Genomic DNA, 26,208 nt, shown 5'->3' with positions numbered 1-26,208 from the left:
GTCTGAATGTCTGTTTCTCTGCTGTTCCTCTGTACTTGGTGTTTCTTCACTACATAGCTGGTAGGTGCAGTGGGATTTCTATACTTGTGGGCAACTCTGCTGCCGAAGGGGCAATACCCAAAGGTATTGCCAAGCTAGTAGGACTAACATCAGCACGTGGATGTGTGTGTTGGTTTTGGCTAGGATAGAGTTAATTTTCTTCTTCATAGTAGCTAGTATGAGGCTATGTTCTGGATTTGTGCCGGAAACAGTGTTGAGAATAGAGGGATGTTTTGGTTACTGCTGAGCAGTGCTTACACAGAGTCAAGGCCTTTTCTGCTTCTCACCCCACCCCACCAGTGAGCAGGCTGGGGGTACACAAGAAGCTGGGAGGGGACACGGCCGGGACAGCTGACCCCAGCTGACCAAAGGGGTATTCTGCACCATATGATGTCATGCTTGGCATATAAAGCTGGGGGAAGAAGAAGGAAGGGGGGGGACGTTCGGAATGATGGCGTTTGTCTTCCCAAGTAACCGTTCCGCGTGATGGAGCCCTGCTTTCCTGGAGATGGCTGAACACCTGCCTGCCCATGGGAAGTAGTGAATGAATTCCTTGTTTTGCTTTGCTTGGGTGTGTGGTTTTTGCTTTACCTATTAAACTGTCTTTATCTCAGCCCATGAGTTTTCTCACTTTTACTCTTCTGATTTTCTCCCCCATCCCACCAGGGGGGGCAGTGAGCGGAGTGGCTGTGTGGTGCTTACTTGATGGCTGGGGTTAAACCATGACAGTCCTTTTTGGCACCCAACGTGGAGCTCAAAGGGTTCGAGATAACAATAGATTTGATTGGAATGTGCTAGATTGAATTTATAGCTGTTATTGCTGTTTAGCTATTAATCGGCAGGCTTCTGTGCTTGCCTTGGGGCTTGCTTGCCTTACCATATGTTAGAGTCTAGTGCTCGTTAGTGGCTGCTTTTTGTTTTCCCTGCTTGCTGTGCTGCTGTACTGCTTATCATCTTACTCTGCTGTGCCTGGGAACATTCTGATAACTGCAATGGTGATGCGCCTGGGCTGGCAGATGGCCAGGGCATTGCTGCTGTTTCTGTGCTGCTGTACTGGACAGGCTTGAACTCCAGTTTGAACTCGAGTTGAAGGGACTGTGACCTGTGGATGAGTCCATGCAGAAGCAGGACAGCCCAAAGCGTCTGTGGCTGTAGATAAGCCCATGCCACAGCAGGAACACCTCCAAGCATCTGTGGCCGTCATTATGACTGTGCCACAGCAGGTATACCTCCAAAGGGTTTGTGGCCCAAGGATAAGTCTATGCTGGAGAAGGTACACCTCGAAGTGTCTGTGGCTGTGGATAAATCCATGCTGCAGCAGGTACACTTTGAAGCATCAGTGGCTGTGCATGAGGCTGTGCCGGAGCACCTCAAAGTATGTGGCCATGGATAAGCCCATGACAGAGGAGGTACTCCCCCAGAGGGACCGCAGCCATGGGTAAGGCCATGTTGGAGGAGGTTTACTTCTGAAGGGACTGTGGCTGTGGGTAAGGCCATGCTGGAGCAGGTAAATCTCTGAAGGCATTGTGGCCCATGGAGAAGGCCGTGCTGGAACAGGTGCACCTCGAAGTGACTGTGGCTGTGCATAAGTCTATGCTGCAGCAGGTATACCCCTGGAGAGACTGTGGCTCATAGATAAGGCTCCACTTGGAGCAGGTACACCCCTAAGGGACTGCAGTCTGTGGATAAGTTCAAGTCGGAGCAGGGGCAAGGGGAGGACTTCACTGCAGTGTTAACCCCTTTGGTCTGGTCCAAGGGGGCCAGGGGTGGAGACTGTAATGGAAATACCTTTAAATTGTTGTAACCCATGACTTGAGTTGGATATTATAGGAATTACTAGAGCAGGAAGCACCTGAAACAATGGAGGACAAACCTTACAAGAAGCAGTGCAAGTGCTGCAGTGACCTGAGCCAAGCTGGCTTTAGTGCCCAGTAATACCACGTAACACTCCACCTCTCCTGTCCTGAGTGACCACCATAACAGATGCAGCCCAAAGTCTAATGAACTCAATGGATATTTTGTGGACATTTGTGGACATATTACAGACATTTCACAGGGGCGGTCCACAGACTAAGGGAGTGATATCTGTGTATTATATCAAAAGGTGGGAAAGGAGGTGGTGGTTAATGAAGATGTATTGGATAGTGTGGGACCTGAGCGTGAAATAGATGGCATAGAATAAGGGGTGGAGAATGTGCGGGTTTTGGCTAGGATATATTTAATTTTCTTCTTCACAGTAGCTTGTATGAGGCTATGTTTTGGATTTGTGCTGGAAACAGTGTTGAGAATAGAGGGATGTTTTGGTTACTGCTGAGCAGTGCTTACACAGAGTCAAGGCCTTTTCTGCTTCTCACCCCACCCCACCAGTGAGCAGGCTGGGGGTACACAAGAAGCTGGGAGGGGACACGGCCGGGACAGCTGACCCCAGCTGACCAAAGGGGTATTCTGCACCATGTGACGTCATGCTCAGCATATAAAGCTGCGAGAAGAAGAAGGAAGGGGGGGACGTTCAGGATGATAGCATTTGTCTTCCCAAGTAACCGTTCCGTGTGATGGAGCCCTGCTTTCCTGGAGATGGCTGAACACCTGCCTGCCCATGGGAAGTAGTGAATGAATTCCTTGTTTTGCTTTGCTTGCGTGCGTGCGTGGTTTTTGCTTTACCTATTAAACTGTCTTTATCTCAACCCGTGAGTTTTCTCACTTTTACTCTTCCAATTCTCTCCCCCATCCCACCAGGGGGGGCAGTGAGCGAGTGGCTGTGTGGTGCTTACTTGATGGCTGGGGTTAAACCATGGCAATGTGTTTCAGTGGTGAATGTAGGCAGAACAAGCCGGTAGCTTTCCAGATGTAGTTTTTTCTTCTTTTCTTAACACCCACTCTTTTTTCTACCAAAAAAGCCCCTCTCAGAAACCTCTTTGTGTGTTATTCTACAATTGACAGAGTTCTGGAGAGCATAATCAGTGGGAATATTTCTTGATTAAAAGATTCCCATCAGAAGCGCGTGAACACAAAAACCACATTTTGGCTAGGTTAATCATTTTAGCCAGGTTAGTTTCTTAATTCAGTTCACAGCACAGCTATATCACCCAGGTCCCCTCCCTGTACTAGACACGAAGCCATCCCGCTGGGTGCTGCCTCCATCTGCTTCTTTCTCTCCTGTGTTCAGCAGCTCACTGCCCATGCTATTCCTTCACGACAAGCTGTGCAACTGGTTGGTGGTATTGGTATGCAACAGGATAAAACCTCCACTATCTTTATCTTGGTTCTTTGTCTACAGGAAAACACAGTGGAAGGAAATTTCTTCTTGGGCTGTAAAAGAATCCAAGTATAACCTCTGCGTGACATTGCTGTTAGATTGCAGTGTCCGGGTGTGCAACTGGTGAATCTTTTTTCACGAGGGGAAAAAGAAAAAAAAAAAGCAGCGCTTCTGCTTCTGGTTGGCAAAAATGCACCAACTCGGCTGCATTGGGAACCAGGGCTATAAGGGGAGGAAGGTGTGGAAGAGACATTGACATAGGAAGCCATGAGAGCAACTTGGAAGTTTTTTCAGAGGAGGAGGAGGAGGAGGTGACCTGAGGGCCTCAGACTGGTGCCGTTTCTAGAAGGTGCCCAAGAATAAAAAGGCCAAACTTGGGTTTCCATATCCTTGCCTCTGGCATGGCAGGCTGTGGTCTTTTGGGTGGCCCCCATGGCGTGATGGCATCTGGGCAGGACAGGCCGGATGAGGGAGGTAAGTGAGCACTGGCATTGCGGCCACCACCAAAGACGAAGCAGGAAAAATGCAGAGCAGGCTCACCTGTGGGCTGGCAAGCTCCTGCAGCCTGCCTGGCCATGGTGGGGCCATAGGAGGGACATGGCTGGCCTGGGCTGTCATGGAGAGGAGGAGGGCGAGGAGGAAGGGGATGGGTGGGGGAAGGGGAAGAGTGGGGGACAGTCGAGGTGCTGATGAGGAGTGTCAGGACATGCTGCCTGCCCTCCAGAGTTGCCTTTGGCTGGAGAGGCGCTGGGACGGGCACCCGCATGGCAGCAGGGGCCCTGCTGCCATCTTCTCCCATGGAGGAGGGCATTTTGCCAGGCCCTCCTCGAGCTCCTCCTGCGGCTCCGGCTTCTCTAAGCCATGCAAAATGGGGCCGGGCCAGCCCTCCCTGCTCTTGCTGCCTGAGCCACGCAGGCCCCACAGACCACGGGTGTGTGCCAGGGCAGCGCCCGCCACCGTGGCCGGGCTGGGGGCAGCAGCTGAGGGGCTTGTGCCGCCATAGTGGAACCTTCCGGAAGGCTCTGTGTGGCTGGGGGCTGTGTCCCACCTTCTGGGCAGTGCTGGGGGAACAGAGTGGGTTTGGGGTGGGCTGTGCCGTGTTCCCCCTGTTTCTGGGCTGGGTAGGAATGACCCATCTCTGGGAGAGGCATCTTGTGCTGCTGTGGGCCTGCATCCCTCCCTCCCTCCTGCCTCCCCAGCCCTTTGCTCTTTGGGTGATGTAGGGCAGCGCAGCTACAGCCATGTCGGCAGGAGCCATCCTAGTGCGTTACGTTAACGTGGCCAAATCCTGCCCCTTCCTCTTGCAGGGTAGCCCTGCTGCAATTTAAGCAGTTTCTTGGGTCAGTGATTAGAGGGTGTTTCCTCGGTGGTTTCTCTGGTGGCTGGAGATGGTCCTGGGCTAAGCAGCCCTTGGCCAGAGGTGTCTCATCTCTCAGGGGTCTCTGACCCTTACCTGCATTATAGGGAAATACAGCATGTTTTAAAGGCAATCTCAGCTCCTGTGGTTCAACTGTGGGAAATGCTGATTGATTTATCACTTCATGTTTTATTTTTTTTTTCTTTCCCCTCCCTCTTGTGTTTTAATCACATTTGATCTTTTTTTCCAGCTTGTGCCGTTTTCTTGGGAGAACGTTAACTCTGAGGCAAAGATAGGATCTGTGTAGCTGTGCCAGTATCAGTGCTGTGAGTGAAATGCAGCCTCTCTGCCTTGCATTAATCCTCATGTTCATAATGTCTTTGCAGGAGATGAGGAAAAGAGCTAGTGCATACCAGAATAAGTTTGGATCCTTGTAGCCATGAGAGATCGTTTCCTGCAGACCTTTTCCCTAGTCCTTTCTACCCGCTATGTCACGGGCACATCAGTTTCACCTTTCACTGCAGAGTATGATCTAAACTGCAGGCAGGCCCAGACCTTTTGGGCAGAGGACTCTCTGCAGCAGTCCTTTTATGGACAAGGTGCTTAGTGAAGTGATCCATTGGCATGTTGCTTTATGGTCACTTCATTGTGGGATCTGAAGGATCCTACAGCAGCGCTGGAGCAAGTCATGCTCCCTGCTTCATCTGTCCACCCTCTGATATGATCCTCCCATCCCTCCCTTCCCACGTGATTCTGGAGTTAGCTCAGCAACACCCCACTCAGTCCACTGTTCTCTGGCTGTTTCTGATGCTGGGAACTGATGTTTCCTGCCGCTCCCCATAGACATGGGATGGTGTGGAAAGAACCTGTCATTACCAGAGCTGAGCCAGGCCGGGAATAAAAACCAGAGAGAGAGCAGCTCTGAAGTTGAGGACAAGGGCACCAGCTAAGCCTACATAAACTATATGGCCTCCTTCTACTGGGGAAGTGAGCAGCAGAGCTGACTATGTACTGGGGTTGGCACCTAAGAGTTGACATGAAAGGCTAGTTCCACGCTGGACATGGGGAGTTCTGGGTTAGCTCTTGTGCCATGCTGGGTCTGGGGCTGCTATAACTTCAGCTGGGCATTCACCCAAACATGGGCTCGGGATGGTTCCTAGGAAATTTTAAAGCCCAGGTGAAAGCTAGTGCTCACAGCTAGGGATTACACTTGAACTGCAAATCTATGGGTTTGGTCCATTTCCAGTAACCCCAACCAGTTCCGTAAGTCTGGAAGGATACAAAAATAGCAAGGGACAGAAAACTCCAGGGTGAGTCTGAAACTGAGCTCTGACTTGCTTTCTTAACCTTGTCGCTTTGCGAGGCTGCTGCTAGCAGCCAGGTTGCCAGCTGGTGCAACTTGTTTCTTTTGGTCTTGAACTCTTGCTGCACGCTTGTAGCAGAGGTTCGTCTGTGCTGCTGGAACTAACAAGTGCATGGCTGTGCCTGGCTCACCCACTCCTGGCAGTGACTCAGGTGCTCCATACCACTCAGCATGACACAGTCTGCCTTGCCACGTACTCGTTAAAGTAAAGATGCAATCGCTCTTGTCATAAAAGGAAAGAGATCTCTTCTCTGTGGTACGTTAGCCTTGTGACTACTACTAACTGCCTTTACTTGTCAGTCCATCATTCCCTGTTGTATCTGTACGTATTCAAAATGGAAGTTTACCTGCTGTTTTTCAGAAGCAGCCAAACAATACAACGCACCGAGTCTAATACTGGGTTTTCCACGAACCAGCTCTCTTGTGCGTAAGAGTAGTGTGGAGAGACCCCAAGGAGTGAAGCTGAGGAAGTGCTAATTCTTTGTGATTTCACATGAGGGTGAACAAATAACGAGCTTTTTCCTTGCCCTGCACCTCAGTGGTGGTCTGATAGAAACCACAAGTCTAGTATTTCTTCTTAGTCCTGGCAGAAGTCTTAATTCCTGGGGGAAGGGAGAGCTGAGTGGCACAGCACTGGGCCACAGTCCCCTCCTTGGTGGCAGGGTATCTTTGATAGTGAGCCATCGCTACACTTGGTATTAGGGTCTGGCAGCCGTCGGTGGGGTTCAGAGTCTTCTTAGTGGCAATACTTACATCTAAACTTGGTCGTTTCCTGCTGCAAAGGTTGGCTCGGGCGTTAGTGCTTGCATGCACTGTTCTGGTGCACCACTGCACTCTCTCTGAGCTTGCTCAGGAAGTAACTTACATTGTGGCTGTAGCTAACAGCACAGGTAGCACTAGAAGAACCGCTTCTCTCTTACGAATTCATATGCCACCATTCTCAGATAGCACTGTCACTGGGTGCAAGCTAATCCTGTCAAAGTGTTACTGTCTGAGAAAATAACAGCTCTTGCTAGTGGTTTTTTAGATTTGATGAAGCTACTGAGCAAGCTCAACTGAAATTGAGCATGCCTGGGTTTTTTTGGAAGCTGTTACAGCTCTATCTTAATTCATTCAAGTTATTTCCTACTCTATCTAAGTGTAATAGCATTACTGACCATTTTCCACTAATCTTAGACTACTGCTTATTATATTTAGGGAGACAGAAGCTGAATTGAAGCTGAATGATGTTGCCATGACTGGCTATGTGATTTTCTGTTTGTGGTCATTACTTACATACATTGTTGATTCTCTCTGTTGCAAATAACAGCCAGAGTCTGTATTTTTTTTTTTTCTGGATAACTTCAGCGAGATGCCGTCACCTCTACGGCCATGTTCTGTACAGTGGTTTGGGAATCAACAGCTATAAAATCTGCCATATCATTTCTCCCCACAATCTGTTTATTTTTTGCAGAACCTTGCGATCTATCCTCTGCCTCTTTGCTGTGGCTTGCTTTTAATTCTTGTTACCCCACGGAGTGTCTATCCAGCACTGCATTAGAGCTATACGAGCGGGTATTTTCACTTTTCTTTCTTTTATTTCAGGAGAAAACTTGGTTCTAAAAAACATGTAAGTGAAATTGGATATTGCAAGGTTCACTCTGGAAAGATGAAGTTGTGGTTAAGTACAAAAGATGCAGTTAAGAGAGCTTAAGCACCCTCTGTATATAGCTGCAGTATCTTATGGCTTGGTCTGATCTACCCATTACAATTACAATGCTTACTCCCATCTCACCTCAAATATTTGCACATGCTTGGTCTGCCATTCTCTCTAGGGTCAAAAGGAGGAGCTCTAAAGCTGTTGCTAAAATGCTAAATACTAATTCCCCTAAATGCTAGGGGAATTAGCTGGCGGATTCATCCTTGTTTGGCACCGCTCTGCTCTTCCATGCCTAACAGACTGATCAGTCCCCCACTGAATGCTGGCATTGTCAAATCTTACCTCTTCTACTCTTGTTGGCGATGTAAATCTGGAGAAAATGGGGATCTTCAGCTGTTTTCTGGTGGGTCCCCAAAATAGTCCTGTCAGGCTGCTTGTGATCAGTGATACTGTTCAAGACCCCTAGCAGCTACCTGGGTATGCAGCAGCACTTTGCCGGACCTTTTTCCTCTCTGCTTTTGTTACTGAATTTGTGGCAAATTTACACCCCCGCTCCAGTGTTTTTCTGTTCATATGTCCACACACTTACTTGGAGGGACATCACTAAACTCAGCAGTACTTGGCTCATTCTCCTAAAGACAACTGGGACCGGTGCAATCACTTCCAAGGCTGATTAGAGCTATGTTTCCATGTTTCTACTTGATGTACCATAAATGTAGCTTTTTGAATAGTTTAATGGCATAAGGTAGCTGAAGTTGCACTGAAATTGTGCAGCAAAGACGAGCAATGATAAGACAAAGAAAGGAGGGAAGGTATACCACGGTATGCTCTCATTTAGCCTGTGAAGCTAGATTTGGATGTTCGTGACATATTCTGGCCCATCTCAGCTGTACCAGATTCTCCAGCCCTGACCCAGTCTCGATGCCTCTAGCACTGGGTCCCATGCTGAGAGCTGCAACTCTCCTATGCTTCCCCAGCATCTGATCCCCTCTGGCTAAGACAGTTGTTTATACTGGTTATGCTAAGGTCTAGGCCTGGAGGTCTGAGAACTTCCACAGAAGTCATAATCTGAGAATTACACAGTTGTAATGTAATTACGTAAAAGCAATGGTAATTGCTTTCAGCGTGAACTGAGAATGTAACGTTTCATTCTCTGACGTAGCCCTGACATAGTCTCGCGGAGATGAGCTGGGGGCTCCAGAGGTAGTAGGAGCCAACAAGGAAACCTCTGTGAAACACCACAAGTGAAACAAGGGATGTTCCACTGAGAAGGCGACATGGCCAACAGCCCAGATGAAATGCCTCTACACGAACGCACACAGCATGGGGAACAAAGAGGAGGAGCTGAAAGCTACTGTGCTGCTAGAAAGCTATGACCTGATTGCCATCGTTGAAACTTGGTGGGCCGAATCCCGTGACTGGAATGTGGCTATTGATGGCTACAGGCTGTTCAGAAGGGACAGGTGAGGAAGGTGGGGGCGGAGGCGTTGCCCTCTACATAAAGAAATCGATACAGTGTGAAGAGCTGTCCCTGAAGAATAGCCACGAGCAGGTCGAAAGCTTATGGGTGAGAATCAGAGACAGAGGCACCAAAGGGAACCTTGTGGTTGGTGTCTACTACAGGCCGCCTGATCAAGGGGAGCCTACTGACGAAGCCTTCTTCCTCCAGCTCCAGGAGGCTTTGCGCTTGCAGACTCTCGTCCTACTGGGGGACTTCAAGCACCCCGACATTTGCTGGAAAAGCAACACGGCGAGCTGTAGGCAATCCAGGAAATTCCTTGAATGCATTGAGGCTAACTTCCTAAGCCAGGTAGCAGGCACCCCTACCCGAGAGGATGCAATACTGGACCTGATGGTCACCAATGCAAGTGAGCTCATTGGTGATGTCAAGACTGGAGGCAGCCTGGGCTGCAGTGATCACGCATTGGTGGAGATCTTGCTCCTGAGGGACATGGGAAAAGTGAGAAGTACAGCCAGGACTCCAAATTTTAGGAGACCACCTTCCAGCTCTTCAAGGAGTTAGTCAGAAAGACCCCGTGGGAAACGGTCCTCAGGACAGGGGAACGGAACAGAGCTGGCAGATCTGTAGGGACACCTTCCATAGAGCACAAGAGCTCTCAGTCCCCAGGTGTAAGAAATCAAGCAAGGAAGGGAAGAGGCCAGCATGGCTGAGTCGAGACATGCTGGTCAAACTAAAGAGCAAGAGGGAACTGCACAGGCAGTGGAAGCAGGGACAGGTGTCCTGGGAAGAGTACAGGGAAGCTGCCTGGTTGTGTAGGGATGTGGTCAGGATGGCCAAGGCACGGCTGGAGCTGAGTTTGGCAAGGGATGTAAAGAATAACAAGAAGGGCTTCTACAGGTATGTCAACCGGAAAAGGAAGGTTAAAGAAAGCAAACCCCCCGATGAACAAGAATGGTGACCTAGTACCAACAGATGAGGAGAAAGCTGAGGTACTCAACAACTTTTTTGCCTCGGTCTTCTCCAGCAACCTCTCTTTCACCCCTCCCAAGTCGATGGACCGCAAGATGGGGACCGGGGGGGATAAAGCCCCTACCACTGTAAGGGAAGATCAGGTCTGAGACTACCCGAGGAACCTGAATGTACACAAGTCTGTGGGACCTGATGAGATGCATCCCAGAGTCCCGAGGGAATTGGCTGATGTAGTTGCCAAGCCACTCTCCCTAATACTTGAAAAGTCGTGGCAGTCAGATGAAGTCCCTGGGGACTGGAAGACGGATGTCATCCATCTGGACTTCCGTAAAGCCTCTGACACAGTCCCCCACAAGATCCTTCTCTCTAAATTGGGGAGATATGGATTTGATGGGTACGCTGTTTGGTGGATAAGGAATTGGCTGGATGGTCGCATCCAGCGGGTAGTGGTCAACGGCTCGATGTGCAAATGGAGACCGGTGACAAGTGGTGTCCCTCGGGGGTCTGTACTGGGACTGGTGCTGTTTAATATCTTCATCAATGACATAGACAGTGGGATCGAGTGCACCCTCAGCAAGATTGCAGGTGACACCAAGCTGAGTGGTGCAGTTGACACACCAGAAGGACAAGATGTCATCCAAAGGGACCTGGACAAGCGGGAGAGGTGGGCCTGTGTGAACCTCAGGAGGTTCAAGAAGGCCAAGTGCAAGGTCCTGCACCTGGGTTGGGGCAACCCCGAATATCAATAAAGGCTGTGGCGATGAAGGAGTTGAGAGCAGCCCTGCGGAGAAGGACTTGGGGGTTGGATGAAAAGCTGGACATGAGCCAGCAATGTGCGCTTGCAGCCCAGAAGGCCAACCGTATCCTGGGCTGCATCAAAAGAAGCATGGCCAGCAGGTCGAGGGAGGTGATTCTGCCCCTCTGCTCTGCTCTGGTGAGACCTCATCTGGAGCACGGCGTCCAGCTCTGGGGCCCTCAGCACAAGAAGGACATGGACCTGCTGGAGCGGGTCCAGAGGAGGGCCACAAAAATGATCCGAGGGCTGGAGCACCTCTCCTACGAGGACAGGCTGAGAGAGTTGGGGTTGTTCAGCCTGGAGAAGGGAAGGCTCCAGGGAGACCTTATTGCAGCCTTTCAGTACTTAAAGGGGGCCTACAGGAAGGATGGGGGGAATCTTTTTAGCAAGGCCTGTTGTGACAGGAGAAGGAGTAATGGTTTTAAACTAAAGAAGGGTAGATTTAGACTGGATATAAGGAAGAAATTTTTTACAGTGAGGGTGGTGAAGCACTGTGTTCCAGTTCCACGTTGCCCAGAGAGGTAGTGGAGGCCCCATCCCTAGAAACATTCCAGGTCAGGCTGGATGGGGCTCTGAGGGACCTGATCTAGTTAAAGCTGTCCCTGCTCAGTGCAGGGGGGGTTGGGCTTGATGACCTCTAAAGGTCCCTTCCAACCCAAAGCATTCTATGATTCTAAATGCGTGCCCTTAAAGAATTTGTACAGTTCATTTCTTGCCATTTTTTTGGTGACTACTTGAACTGTCACGAAGATCAGATGATGTCAGCCTTTACCTCATACAGTAAGGTGTCTCTGTACGTTTTACAGGTTTTGTTTGGACTGGGGTTTTTTGTTTTCTTCTTCTCCTTTGCATATTTCCAGCACTGGATTGGTTAGCTCGGCTTCTAAATTTAGCAAGCAATGTCGTGAAAATTATACGCAGTATTTTTCAAATCATGTATTGTCAGAAAATATGCTTTAGCGCATTTCTTGCTCTGTTGAAGAAGTTCTTGTGGCATGTGAGTATCTAACCAGTCCTTGTCACACTCTCAGAGAGTGTCAGCATGTGCCTGTTTCTGCACTGGTATGAGGAGGGAAAGCATTACCTTCCTTTCATTGGAGCACTGAACACATTTTGGAAGCACAGGGGCAGACACGTCCACGTCAGCAGAAGGACCAGTGACCAGGTCCAGGACTAGGACCACCATCCCCAGTGTCATCTTATTATTGTCAGTGGGGATCTAGTCAATGGATTATGCATTCATCTAGCGCTAATGCAGATCACTCAAGCAGGTAAGTGACTGCAGGCATCACCGCCTGTAATGGGAAGACAGCTGCCTGTACCACGGACTGTTAAAGTTAGGTGAGATAAAGCCTACTGTGGCTTCTAGCAAACCTGGGCAGAGCCAATGCCGTGACAGACTTGAGGAGAGGAGAAAAGTACGTGTGCTGACCACCTGGAAAGCATCTTGGCCGAAAAGGCCCTGATGGTCCTGTGGACAAGAAGTTGACCAGGAGCCAGCAGTGCGCCCTTGTGGCAACGAAGGCCACCAGCCTGCTGGGCTGCACTATGTAGAACAGCATTACGTGCAAGGTCAAGGGAAGCAATCCTTCCCTGCTACTCCGCACTGGTGAGACACATCTGGAGTGCTGCGTCCGGTTCTGGGCTCCCCAGTAAAAGTGAGAGACGGGCATACTGGAGCAAGCCCAGAGAAGGGCCAGTAAGATGAGAAAGGGACTGGAGCATGTGCCATATGAAGAGAGGCTGAGAGTGCTCTGATCGTTTATCTTGGAGAAGAGCAGGCTTGGGGGGTGTCTTGTCAAAGTGTATAAATAGGTGATTGGGGATGGGTGGGGTAAAGCAGACAAGCCAGCCTCTTCTCTGTGGAATCCAGTGGCAGGATGAGACACAATGGGCACAAAGTGAAATAGAGGAAATTAGAATGAAAGAAATGGTGGTGAAACGCTGGAACAGGTTGCCCAGAGAGGTTGTGGAGTCTCTGTCCTCGGACAAGGTCAGAAGCCAAGAGGGCACGGTCCTGAGCAACCCGCTCTAGGTGACTCTGCTTTGAGCAGGGGGGTTGGAGAAATGACCTCCGGAGGTGCCTTCCACCCCCAACCCTTCCGTGATTCTGTGACTCGATGGGGCCTGACCGGAGGCCTGGAGAGCTCCATCGATGAAAGGGCTGGGAATAGCTTAAGGTGCTTTCCAACGTTGGCATGTTACGAGTCCATCCGTGGTGCTGCAGTGCTTGGAAGGATTTGGGGAAGGGTGAGGGGTCTGGGAAGCTACAGGGCTACAGCTGCAGAGCAATAGGCCTGCCATTTGTTGCAGGCAACTGAGTAGCAACTGCACTAAACCCTAAACCTAGTGGCTGTACGGCTGAAGGTGGTGTTTTATGAACGCGTCAACGTATGTTCTGTAAGGGAAGGTCAGCCGCCATTGAGCGCAGGGACAAGGGGGAACTCTGTCATAAAATGAGGGACACCTGCATTTGGCAAAGTCATTCAACGAAGTATCCGGCATAAGAAGGATTATTCCCAAATGGATGAGTAAATTAATTGGTCGCAAGAGTGTGTGTTCAACAGAGTATTCAGAACTGAAGTCTTGGGGTGGGAGGAGGCAGCTCTGTGAAACCCTCAGCTCAGTTCTCGTGGCAGCCACCCAAGCAGCGTGAGCACTGGGAATTCTTAGCAAAGGAGTAGAAAACAGCAAAACGGTTTCCTGCCACAGTATAAAGCTTGGAGTGTAGCGATAAGCATTTTCCTTCTTTTTTTTTTTTTCTTGTTCTTTGCTGGTTCATTCCAATTAGATGGGTTCTTCACAGCACAGCTGCATGACCCATCAGCTGCGTGACCCTTCTTTCAGCCAATGTAGTCGCTGAATGTATGGTGTCACATCCTCCCTGATCTGCACGTTATCTGCATGTGTTTAGACTCCATCTTTCACCATTTCTTTTCACAAAAAGGAAGTGCCAGACTGTAGAGTGATAGGTGCTCTCAGAGACACTAACCTCTTCAAAATCTTGTCCAGCCGAGCAGTGACTTCTGTGGTGTATCGAAAAGCAAGGACAGGTGAGTACTCTTTGCAATTTCTGTGAGTGGGACTTGCAGTTTCAGAGGAAGGTAGGGCGCCAGATTTCCTGTGTTTGTTTTGTGAAATAAGTGGCCTGGCTAATGCAGCGTCTAAAATGTCCTCTTATCCAGTACAGAAGCAGAAATGTATTTCTAAATATGTAGAAGTGCAATTGTAGTAGAAGTTCCTCCTCTTACTAAAAATATGCCTGTAACTTTGAAGCTTGCTCCCTGTTAGATTAGAGCCAGGCTTTCCTGCCTTCTCTACAGCAAAGGCTCTGTCCCCTCAAGCCTGCACCTGCTTTCTCTTCTACAGCTTACCAAGCTAAAAATGATTTGCAGGATTCAGCTGGCTGCGGTGTGGAGGGAGGGGGAAATAGGTATGTAAAAGGCAGGGTGGGTAACACCCGCAGCACAAGCTGGCATGTTGCTGCAGCAGAAAATAATATTCTGGGAAGCCAGAGCTGATGATTTGTGTATCGTCTGCCTCTCCGCTGTCCGCCAAGCCCCAGTGCCTAGTGGAGAGCGGTGGCTCCGTTCTGTTGCATTTGGAAACCTCCTGGTGCGGCTGACGAGTCATTGTCTGGCTTCATCGAGAGTTTAGTATGGGAGCCGGTCGCAGTAACCAGGGGTGAATGAGCTCAGCTCTGCATTGACCTGAAGGCCCTGTGCCAATTTGGAGAAGCCAGGAGACTGTTTCAGAAATGACCAAAAGGTTTAATTTAAGCATGCTGCCCTGAGGTGAAGGAAGGAGAGTTCTGTTCTGCTGTGGCACTGTCCCCAGGCTCGTGGTCTGCTGCCTTGCCTGTCCGTGTCTTTTTCTTCTTTTCTCCCCTTCAGATCACGACGGTTGTCTTGGGAGAGCGGCCTCTGACAGAAGCAAGACTGCCCAGGATGTCCAATTGCCTGCCAAAACTGACCGCAATGGTGCTGAGCCACAGGCTCGGGGCTCTGTTTATCCTCGCCATTTCATTTGTGTTCTTTGCCTCTGTCATGTTCTACTGGAGAACTGGGGAGGACGCTGAGGGCCAGCTCTACAGCGTGCCTACGCAAAGCAGGTGTGCTCAGTTTTTGCCTTACATTCCCCATCCCACTGCTGGTGGGCCCCCTCCTTCCCCAGGGGATGTGTTTTTTGTGGAGACCTCGGAGCGAACTAACCCCAGTTACCTGTTCACATGCTCTGTGGAGTCAGCGGCCCGGACGCGCCCTGGGACAAGGGTCGTGGTGCTCATGAAAGGTTTGGCAAACGGGAACGCCTAGTTAGTCAGCTACTTAGTATGCTCATTGCTGAGCTGCTTCCTCAACGTGGAAATCCGTCCCCTGGACTTGACGGAGCTTTTCTCAGGGACGCCTCTGGCAAAGTGGTACCTGGAGCCTGAGCACCAGAAGGAGCCTTATTTCGTACCCACCCTAGTCTGACCTGTTACAGGGACAGGTGAGTACTATTGCAGTTTCTGTGAGTGGTACTTGCAGTTTCAGAGGAAGCTGGGGCACCAGATTTCCTGTGTTTGTTTTGTGAAATAAGTGGACTGGCTAATACAGCATCTAAAATGTCCTCTTATCTGGTACAGAAGCAGAAATGTATTTCTAAATATGTAGAGGTGCAATTGTAGAAGAAGTTCCTCCTCTTACTAAAAATATGCCTGTAACTTTGAAGCTTGCTCCCTGTTAGATTAGAGCCAGGCTTTCCTGCCTTCTCTACAGCAAAGGCTCTGTCCCCTCAAGCCTGCACCTGCTTTCTCTTCTACAGCTTACCAAGCTAAAAATGATTTGCAGGATTCAGCTGGCTGCGGTGTGGAGGGAGGGGGAAATAGGTATGTAAAAGGCAGGGTGGGTAACACCCGCAGCACAAGCTGGCATGTTGCTGCAGCAGAAAATAATATTCTGGGAAGCCAGAGCTGATGATTTGTGTATCGTCTGCCTCTCTGCTGTACGCCAAGCCCCAGTGCCTAGTGGAGAGCGGTGGCTCCGTGCTGTTGCATTTGGAAACCTCCTGGTGCAGCTGATGAGTCATTTTGTGGCTTCAACGAGAGTTTAGTATGGGAGCCAGTCGCAGCAACCAGGGGTGAATGACAGATGGCATTGTGCCAGTTGGGTTCTTTGCCATGTTCCCTGTCCGGTTACAGCTGTTTGATTAAAGCCTTTGCTATTTCCTGAAGGTCTCTGTTCTGGAGCATGGGGATTTGGATTTGGAGGTGGAGCAGAGGGAGGCAGGAGAAATCATAGAATTATAGAATCATTTAGGTTGGAAAAGACCTTTAAGATCATTGAGTCCAACTGTAAACCTAACGGTGCCAAGTCCACCACTAAACCATGTCCCTAAGTGCCATGCCTACAGGTCTTTTAAATACCTCCAGGGATGGTGACTCAACCACTTCCCTGAGCAGCCTGCTCCCATGCTTGACAACCCTTTCAGTGAAGAAGCATTTCTTCATATCCAGTCTAAACCTCCCCTGGTGCAACTTGAGGCCGTTTCCTCTCGTCCTAAATGCCACGATCCTCCTCACTTCTTCTTCATGTGCTTTTGCGCATTGACCTTGGGGGCCCCAGTGGTGGGCCCAGGAGGTGCTGCTTCTGCTGTCCTTCACTTTAAGGGGAGGCAAGGGCAGAAATGCTGATGCTAATGCTGAGAATGTAGCTAAAATGACTTCTCTTTTTGTTGCTTCCTTGTTAATAACCTCTTCCTCTCCATCCCTCCATTTTGCAGAGGGAAGAGAGGAAGTAAGGGTAGGGAGAAGCGGGGATTGCATATCCATCACTAGATGATTCCACTGGAAGAGCTGAGCAGGTGACAGCCCGCATGGCCTTTGCATCCTGGGTTGGTGACAGCTGGGTTAGGCAGCACCACCTACCAGAGGAGGTAGAAGTGAGGACTTGGCCGGGAAGCAGGGTTGGGAAGCAGCTTTGAAATTGTCTTTACCTAGGCAGTTCTTGTCTTTGTCATCTGCATCTGCCTCCAGAGCTGCCTTGTATCAATTCCCCTCCCACTAGACATCCATTCTGCTATGCTACAGTGCCATGAAAAATGAGCCAGGCTCTCTGTAGGGGAGGGTGGTTGATTGCAAAAGGCAGCAACTGCTGGTTCAACAGCCTGGGATACTGAGGCCTCTTGACAGGAACTGATGACAGCATTGGGGTTTTAGTATTGTGTTTGGTTTTGGGGAAGGACAGGTTGTGTATCAGGGGAAAAAACTCTCATCGTGAGAAAAAACTCTCATCAGGGCAGCAGTTTCACACAATGTTTGTGGACAGAGCTCCAGGATTATTCATATGGAGCATTCCTATTTCCTCGTCCTAGGGTTTTTTGCATATATGTCTCATGTCTAGAGTGACCTGAAATTGTGGAGGATGACAGATAAGGTCTCTAATGCTGTTTGCAGAGTTTGTTGTGCACCACCATGGAGGTATGTCATTTGTGTGTCAAATGCTGTATATCCTTCCAAGTGGCAAGCACAACTTACATGGACAATAAACATGGACAGAACTGAGGATCAGTCTTGGTTTGTGATGTACAGAAAAGAGAAACTTATCCTTATTTTGTGTTTGAAAGAGAGGGATCCAAAGATGGGCAGTAGTTTCTGCTGTGGGACGTCAAAGCCCTGTGACAATACGGAGAAGCCAGGAGACTGTTTCAGAGATGACCAAAAGGTTTAATTTAAGCATGCTGCCCTGAGGTGAAGGAAGGAGAGTTCTGTTCTGCTGTGGCACTGTCCCCAGGCTCATGGTCTGCTGCCTTGCCTGTCCGTGTCTTTTTCTTCTTTTCTCCCCTTCAGATCACGATGGTTGTCTTGGGAGAGCGGCCTCTGACGGAAGCGAGACTGCCCAGGATGTCCAACTGCCTGCCAAAACTGACCGCAATGGTGCTGAGCCACAGGCTCGGGGCTCCGTTTATCCTCACCTTTTCATTTGTGTTCTTTGCCTCTGTCATGTTCTACTGGAGAACTGGGGAGGACGCTGAGGGCCAGCTCTACAGCGTGCCTACGCAAAGCAGGTGTGCTCAGGTTTTGCCTTACATTCCCCACCCCACTGCCGGTGGGCCCCCTCCTTCCCCAGGGGATGTGTTTTTTGTGGAGACCTCGGAGCGAACTAACCCCAGTTACCTGTTCACGTGCTCTGTGGAGTCAGCGGCCCGGACGCACCCTGGGACAAAGGTTGTGGTGCTCATGAAAGGTTTGGCAAATGGGAATGCCACGTTACCCAGCCACTTTGCATTCTCGTTGCTGAGCTGCTTCCCCAACGTGGAAATCCGTCCCCTGGACTTGATGGAGCTTTTCTCAGGGACGCCTCTGGCAAAGTGGTACTTGCAGGCTCAACAGCGCTGGGAGCCTTATTTCATACCCGTCCTGTCTGATGCCTGCAGAATTACCCTCATGTGGAAATTTGGTGGCATCTACCTGGACACAGACTTCATTGTGCTTAGGAACTTGAAGAACCTCACCAATGCCCTGGGTATCCAGTCTGAGGATGTAGTGAATGGGGCCTTTCTGTCCTTCCAACCCAAGCATGAGTTCATGGAGCTTTGCATGCAGGACTTTGTGGATAACTACAACAGCTGGATCTGGGGGCACCAGGGCCCGCAGCTCCTAACGCGTGTCTTCAAGAGGTGGTGCTCCATCAGTAATATCCAGAACAACATGAGCTGCAAAGGGGTGCGTGCTCTTTCCCCAGAAGCTTTATATCCTGTTTTCTGGCGGGACTGGAAGAAGTTATTTGATAGAATCAGCCCCTCGGAACTTCACGAGCTCCTTAAGAACACCTATGCGGTGCACATATGGAACAAACTGAGCCACGGGACAAGGCTAGAGATCACATCCCAGGCTTTGCTGGCTCAGCTGTATTCTCAGTTCTGCCCTGCCACGTATGAGAAGATGAAGAAGGAGTCTGAAGAGCAGTCAAAGCCTGTAATGTGACCTGTGGGGCCCTTGGCTGCAGGGAAGTTCCCCACCCTGAAGGAAACTGAGTGCCTTTCACCTTCCACAGAGTTGGTTTCTAGCGCACAGAGCAGGTATTCTGTGTGACAGACATCTCAGTGATTTTGTACCATTTCCGAAATCTGCCTCAGATCCTCCGTGCTTCAAATATACACCAGAACCTGAGTTTGGACTCTCTTGTTGTCCTTCAGTAGCCCTTGATGCTGCAGGGAAGGGTGAACTTGTTCATTGGCGCCTATCAGTTGCTCCTGCGTTGCTGTTCTCCCAGTTGTTTTTCAGTTGTACCTGAAATGCCTCTCGTGTAGCTTCAACAGCTGCAGGATGCACTTGGCTTGCTCTCTGTAACGTTTCTAAGTATGTAAATAAAAGCCAGCCAGTGCTGTAGGACATGGTTTAGAGGAGCTTAGGACCAAAGTCCCCAGGTGGTAAAGATTCTCACAGGTGGTGAAGTTCTGGGGGAGTCTGTGAGTATATGAACATTGCTTTAATGAACGGAAACCATTTTCAATCCCTGCTCGTCTCAGTGTAAATTTTTTCTTGTTTTCCAAAGGTACTTTATTTCAGATGATCTTTTCTACTGTTCTACATTCCCCAGCAATAGGCCGACTTTTCTGGTCCTCTTCAGGAAAACAAATAGCCAAAAGCACTTCTTTTACCAGCGTGGGGAAATGTGACAGGTGTTGAGAACAGTACTCTCCTGGTGAGTCACTGCTTGGAAGTAGAAGTGTCCTTGTCTAAATGGCACATCTGCAACACCTGAGGAATATGTTTAGGATAGCAGTGGTGGTAAAACAGTTGGTAGGCTGTTGGTGATTAGAGGGTATTTCCTTGTGGTTTATTTGCCTCTTACTGCTACATAGGTAAAATAATATGCAACGCACAGTAATGCAGCTCAAATTTAAGTTACGCCAACCCTTCTTCCTCACATCTAGAGTCATACGTTTTGTGACTAAATCATTCACTCTGGTAGGTACTTGGACGTGAATCTGAGAAATGGTCCTTTCGTCTTTGTCAGGAGTGTGGTTGTACACCTTTTCTTAACCTTGTGTATTTGCCTGATATGGAAGGGTTCTTCGTAGAAGTATGTCCATCAAATTTTCCCAGGATTGGTCTGGGAAAGACCAGGCTGTGCAGAGATGCAGGATGCTCAAATGTGCAGGTTGTCATGCATTTCTTGTAACTCTTGTTTCAGACTGGATACCAGCAGTGCCATAGTGAAATACTGACATCTCTATGTGGTAACTTGCCGTGGTTCTGATATGGAAAAATGATCAGTCGCTAACAGTGCGATACCTTGACCTATGTCTGAATGTCTGTTTCTCTGCTGTTCCTCTGTACTTGGTGTTTCTTCACTACATAGCTGGTAAGCGCAGTGGGATTTCTATACTTGTGGGCAACTCTGCTGCCGAAGGGGCAATACCCAAAGGTATTGCCAAGCTAGTAGGACTAACATCAGCACGTGGATGTGTGTGTTGGTTTTGGCTAGGATAGAGTTAATTTTCTTCTTCATAGTAGCTAGTATGAGGCTATGTTCTGGATTTGTGCTGGAAACAGTGTTGAGAATAGAGGGATGTTTTGGTTACTGCTGAGCAGTGCTTACACAGAGTCAAGGCCTTTTCTGCTTCTCACCCCACCCCACCAGTGAGCAGGCTGGGGGTACACAAGAAGCTGGGAGGGGACACGGCCGGGACAGCTGACCCCAGCTGACCAAAGGGGTATTCCGCAACACGTGACATCATGCTTGGCATATAAAGCTGCGGGAAGAAGAAGGAAGGGGAGGACGTTCGGAATGATGGCGTTTGTCTTCCCAAGTAACCGTTCCGCGTGATGGAGCCCTGCTTTCCTGGAGATGGCTGAACACCTGCCTGCCCATGGGAAGTAGTGAATGAATTCCTTGTTTTGCTTTGCTTGGGTGTGTGGTTTTTGCTTTACCTATTAAACTGTCTTTATCTCAACCCGTGAGTTTTCTCACTTTTACTCTTCCGATTCTCTCCCCCATCCCACCAGGGGGGGCAGTGAGCGAGTGGCTGTGTGGTGCTTACTTGATGGCTGGGGTTAAACCATGGCAATGTGTTTCAGTGGTGAATGTAGGCAGAACAAGCCGGTAGCTTTCCAGACATAGTATTTTCTTAACACCCACTCTTTTTTCTACCAAAAAAGCCCTTCTCAGAAACCTCTTTGTGTGTTATTCTACAATTGACAGAGTTCTGGAGAGCATAATCAGTGGGAATATTTCTTGATTAAAAGATTCCCATCAGAAGCGCGTGAACACAAAAACCACATTTTGGCTAGGTTAATCATTTTAGCCAGGTTAGTTTCTTAATTCAGTTCACAGCACAGCTGTATCACCCAGGTCCCCTCCCTGTACTAGACACGAAGCCATCCCGCTGGGTGCTGCCTCCATCTGCTTCTTTCTCTCCTGTGTTCAGCAGCTCACTGCCCATGCTATTCCTTCACGACAAGCTGTGCAACTGGTTGGTGGTATTGGTATGCAACAGGATAAAACCTCCACTATCTTTATCTTGGTTCTTTGTCTACGGGAAAACACAGTGGAAGGAGATTTCTTCTTGGGCTGTAAAAGAATCCAAGTATAACCTCTGCGTGACATTGCTGTTAGATTGCAGTGTCCGGGTGTGCAACTGGTGAATCTTTTTTCACGAGGGGAAAAAGAAAAAAAAAGCAGCGCTTCTGCTTCTGGTTGGCAAACCTGCACCAACTCGGCTGCATTGGGAACCAGGGCTATAAGGGGAGGAAGGTGTGGAAGAGACATTGACATAGGAAGCCATGAGAGCAACTTGGAAGTTTTTTCAGAGGAGGAGGAGGAGGAGGTGACCTGAGGGCCTCAGACTGGTGCTGTTTGTAGAAGGTGCCCAAGAATAAAAAGGCCAAACTTGGGTTTCCATATCCTTGCCTCTGGCATGGCCGGCTCTGGTCTTTTGGGTGGCCCCCACGGCGTGAGGGCATCTGGGCAGGATGGGCAGGACGGGCCGGATGAGGGAGGTAAGTGAGTACTGGCATGGTGGCCACCACCAAAGATGAAGCAGGAAAAATGCAGAGCAGGCTCACCTGTGGGCTGGCAAGCTCCTGCAGCCTGCCTGGCCATGGTGGGGCCATAGGAGGGACATGGCTGGCCTGGGCTGTCATGGAGAGGAGGAGGGCGAGGAGGAAGGGGATGGCAGTGGGGGACAGTCGAGGTGCTGACGGGGAGTGTCAGGGCGTGCTGCCTGCCCTCCCGAGTTGCCTTTGGCTGGAGAGGCGCTGGGACGGGCACCCGCATGGCAGCAGGGGCCCTGCTGCCATCTTCTCCCATGGAGGAGGGCATTTTGCCAGTCCCTCCTCGAGCTCCAAGACCTTAAGCACCCTCTGTATATAGCTGCAGTATCTTATGGCTTGGTCTGATCTACCCATTACAATTACAATGCTTACTCCCATCTCACCTCAAATATTTGCACATGCTTGGTCTGCCATTCTCTCTAGGGTCAAAAGGAGGAGCTCTAAAGCTGTTGCTAAAATGCTAAATACTAATTCCCCTAAATGCTAGGGGAATTAGCTGGCGGATTCATCCTTGTTTGGCACCGCTCTGCTCTTCCATGCCTAACAGACTGATCAGTCCCCCACTGAATGCTGGCATTGTCAAATCTTACCTCTTCTACTCTTGTTGGCGATGTAAATCTGGAGAAAATGGGGATCTTCAGCTGTTTTCTGGTGGGTCCCCAAAATAGTCCTGTCAGGCTGCTTGTGATCAGTGATACTGTTCAAGACCCCTAGCAGCTACCTGGGTATGCAGCAGCACTTTGCCGGACCTTTTTCCTCTCTGCTTTTGTTACTGAATTTGTGGCAAATTTACACCCCCGCTCCAGTGTTTTTCTGTTCATATGTCCACACACTTACTTGGAGGGACATCACTAAACTCAGCAGTACTTGGCTCATTCTCCTAAAGACAACTGGGACCGGTGCAATCACTTCCAAGGCTGATTAGAGCTATGTTTCCATGTTTCTACTTGATGTACCATAAATGTAGCTTTTTGAATAGTTTAATGGCATAAGGTAGCTGAAGTTGCACTGAAATTGTGCAGCAAAGACGAGCAATGATAAGACAAAGAAAGGAGGGAAGGTATACCACGGTATGCTCTCATTTAGCCTGTGAAGCTAGATTTGGATGTTCGTGACATATTCTGGCCCATCTCAGCTGTACCAGATTCTCCAGCCCTGACCCAGTCTCGATGCCTCTAGCACTGGGTCCCATGCTGAGAGCTGCAACTCTCCTATGCTTCCCCAGCATCTGATCCCCTCTGGCTAAGACAGTTGTTTATACTGGTTATGCTAAGGTCTAGGCCTGGAGGTCTGAGAACTTCCACAGAAGTCATAATCTGAGAATTACACAGTTGTAATGTAATTACGTAAAAGCAATGGTAATTGCTTTCAGCGTGAACTGAGAATGTAACGTTTCATTCTCTGACGTAGCCCTGACATAGTCTCGCGGAGATGAGCTGGGGGCTCCAGAGGTAGTAGGAGCCAACAAGGAAACCTCTGTGAAACACCACAAGTGAAACAAGGGATGTTCCACTGAGAAGGCGACATGGCCAACAGCCCAGATGAAATGCCTCTACACGAACGCACACAGCATGGGGAACAAAGAGGAGGAGCTGAAAGCTACTGTGCTGCTAGAAAGCTATGACCTGATTGCCATCGTTGAAACTTGGTGGGCCGAATCCCGTGACTGGAATGTGGCTATTGATGGCTACAGGCTGTTCAGAAGGGACAGGCGAGGAAGGTGGGGGCGGAGGCGTTGCCCTCTACATAAAGAAATCGATACAGTGTGAAGAGCTGTCCCTGAAGAATAGCCACGAGCAGGTCGAAAGCTTATGGGTGAGCATCAGAGACAGAGGCACCAAAGGGAACCTTGTGGTTGGTGTCTACTACAGGCCGCCTGATCAAGGGGAGCCTACTGACGAAGCCTTCTTCCTCCAGCTCCAGGAGGCTTTGCGCTTGCAGACTCTCGTCCTACTGGGGGACTTCAAGCACCCCGACATTTGCTGGAAAAGCAACACGGCGAGCTGTAGGCAATCCAGGAAATTCCTTGAATGCATTGAGGCTAACTTCCTAAGCCAGGTAGCAGGCACCCCTACCCGAGAGGATGCAATACTGGACCTGATGGTCACCAATGCAAGTGAGCTCATTGGTGATGTCAAGACTGGAGGCAGCCTGGGCTGCAGTGATCACGCATTGGTGGAGATCTTGCTCCTGAGGGACATGGGAAAAGTGAGAAGTACAGCCAGGACTCCAAATTTTAGGAGACCACCTTCCAGCTCTTCAAGGAGTTAGTCAGAAAGACCCCGTGGGAAACGGTCCTCAGGACAGGGGAACGGAACAGAGCTGGCAGATCTGTAGGGACACCTTCCATAGAGCACAAGAGCTCTCAGTCCCCAGGTGTAAGAAATCAAGCAAGGAAGGGAAGAGGCCAGCATGGCTGAGTCGAGACATGCTGGTCAAACTAAAGAGCAAGAGGGAACTGCACAGGCAGTGGAAGCAGGGACAGGTGTCCTGGGAAGAGTACAGGGAAGCTGCCTGGTTGTGTAGGGATGTGGTCAGGATGGCCAAGGCACGGCTGGAGCTGAGTTTGGCAAGGGATGTAAAGAATAACAAGAAGGGCTTCTACAGGTATGTCAACCGGAAAAGGAAGGTTAAAGAAAGCAAACCCCCCGATGAACAAGAATGGTGACCTAGTACCAACAGATGAGGAGAAAGCTGAGGTACTCAACAACTTTTTTGCCTCGGTCTTCTCCAGCAACCTCTCTTTCACCCCTCCCAAGTCGATGGACCGCAAGATGGGGACCGGGGGGGATAAAGCCCCTACCACTGTAAGGGAAGATCAGGTCTGAGACCACCCGAGGAACCTGAATGTACACAAGTCTGTGGGACCTGATGAGATGCATCCCAGAGTCCCGAGGGAATTGGCTGATGTAGTTGCCAAGCCACTCTCCCTAATACTTGAAAAGTCGTGGCAGTCAGATGAAGTCCCTGGGGACTGGAAGACGGATGTCATCCATCTGGACTTCCGTAAAGCCTCTGACACAGTCCCCCACAAGATCCTTCTCTCTAAATTGGGGAGATATGGATTTGATGGGTACGCTGTTTGGTGGATAAGGAATTGGCTGGATGGTCGCATCCAGCGGGTAGTGGTCAACGGCTCGATGTGCAAATGGAGACCGGTGACAAGTGGTGTCCCTCGGGGGTCTGTACTGGGACTGGTGCTGTTTAATATCTTCATCAATGACATAGACAGTGGGATCGAGTGCACCCTCAGCAAGATTGCAGGTGACACCAAGCTGAGTGGTGCAGTTGACACACCAGAAGGACAAGATGTCATCCAAAGGGACCTGGACAAGCGGGAGAGGTGGGCCTGTGTGAACCTCAGGAGGTTCAAGAAGGCCAAGTGCAAGGTCCTGCACCTGGGTTGGGGCAACCCCGAATATCAATAAAGGCTGTGGCGATGAAGGAGTTGAGAGCAGCCCTGCGGAGAAGGACTTGGGGGTTGGATGAAAAGCTGGACATGAGCCAGCAATGTGCGCTTGCAGCCCAGAAGGCCAACCGTATCCTGGGCTGCATCAAAAGAAGCATGGCCAGCAGGTCGAGGGAGGTGATTCTGCCCCTCTGCTCTGCTCTGGTGAGACCTCATCTGGAGCACGGCGTCCAGCTCTGGGGCCCTCAGCACAAGAAGGACATGGACCCGCTGGAGCGGGTCCAGAGGAGGGCCACAAAAATGATCCGAGGGCTGGAGCACCTCTCCTATGAAGAAAGGCTGAGAGAGTTGGGGTTGTTCAGCCTGGAGAAGAGAAGGCTGCGGGGAGACCTTATTGCAGCCTTTCAGTACTTAAAGGGGGCCTACAGGTAGGATGGGGACAATCTTTCTAGCAAGGCCTGTTGTGACAGGAGAAGGAGTAATGGTTTTAAACTAAAGAAGGGTAGATTTAGACTGGATATAAGGAAGAAATTTTTTACAGTGAGGGTGGTGAAGCACTGTGTTCCAGTTCCACGTTGCCCAGAGAGGTAGTGGAGGCCCCATCCCTAGAAACATTCCAGGTCAGGCTGGATGGGGCTCTGAGGGACCTGATCTAGTTAAAGCTGTCCCTGCTCAGTGCAGGGGGGGTTGGGCTTGATGACCTCTAAAGGTCCCTTCCAACCCAAAGCGTTCTATGATTCTAAATGCGTGCCCTTAAAGAATTTGTACAGTTCATTTCTTGCCATTTTTTTGGTGACTACTTGAACTGTCACGAAGATCAGATGATGTCAGCCTTTACCTCATACAGTAAGGTGTCTCTGTACGTTTTACAGGTTTTGTT

The 26,208-nt window shown here is 49.8% G+C and overlaps 1 protein-coding gene across 5 annotated transcripts; it reads left to right on the top strand.

Moving 5' to 3' along the window:
- Positions 1-18: 18 nt before the first annotated feature.
- LOC142593159 (lactosylceramide 4-alpha-galactosyltransferase-like) lies at positions 19-20,132 on the top strand. Of its 5 annotated transcripts, XR_012830899.1 has the most exons (5): positions 13,187-13,934; positions 14,775-15,369; positions 17,708-18,939; positions 19,416-19,565; positions 20,058-20,132. XR_012830899.1 is itself a non-coding variant. In XM_075706705.1 (3 exons), exon 3 carries the CDS (start codon positions 17,714-17,716, stop codon positions 18,842-18,844), a length of 1,131 nt encoding a protein of 376 aa, XP_075562820.1. In that variant the 5' UTR covers positions 19-60; positions 14,775-15,369; positions 17,708-17,713; the 3' UTR covers positions 18,845-19,320. The 5 variants fall into 5 exon arrangements, 3 of the variants coding, with proteins under 3 accessions (XP_075562820.1, XP_075562806.1, XP_075562826.1); XR_012830898.1 differs by lacking the exon at positions 20,058-20,132 and having other exon boundaries at positions 19,416-19,680; XM_075706705.1 differs by lacking the exons at positions 13,187-13,934; positions 19,416-19,565; positions 20,058-20,132 and adding an exon at positions 19-60 and having other exon boundaries at positions 17,708-19,320.
- The last annotated feature ends 6,076 nt before the right edge of the window (positions 20,133-26,208 follow it).

This window comes from Pelecanus crispus, chromosome 1 (genome assembly GCF_030463565.1).
Source record: "Pelecanus crispus isolate bPelCri1 chromosome 1, bPelCri1.pri, whole genome shotgun sequence".
Taxonomy (NCBI): domain Eukaryota; kingdom Metazoa; phylum Chordata; class Aves; order Pelecaniformes; family Pelecanidae; genus Pelecanus; species Pelecanus crispus.
The sequence above is the reverse complement of the archived record's forward strand: the minus strand, read 5'-3'. Positions and strand labels throughout refer to the sequence as shown.

What these genes read in the sequence shown, in the direction of transcription:
- LOC142593159 (XM_075706705.1), top strand. Translation starts at nt 17,714, where the DNA reads ATGGTTGTCTTGGGAGAGCGGCCTCTGACGGAAGCGAGACTGCCCAGG.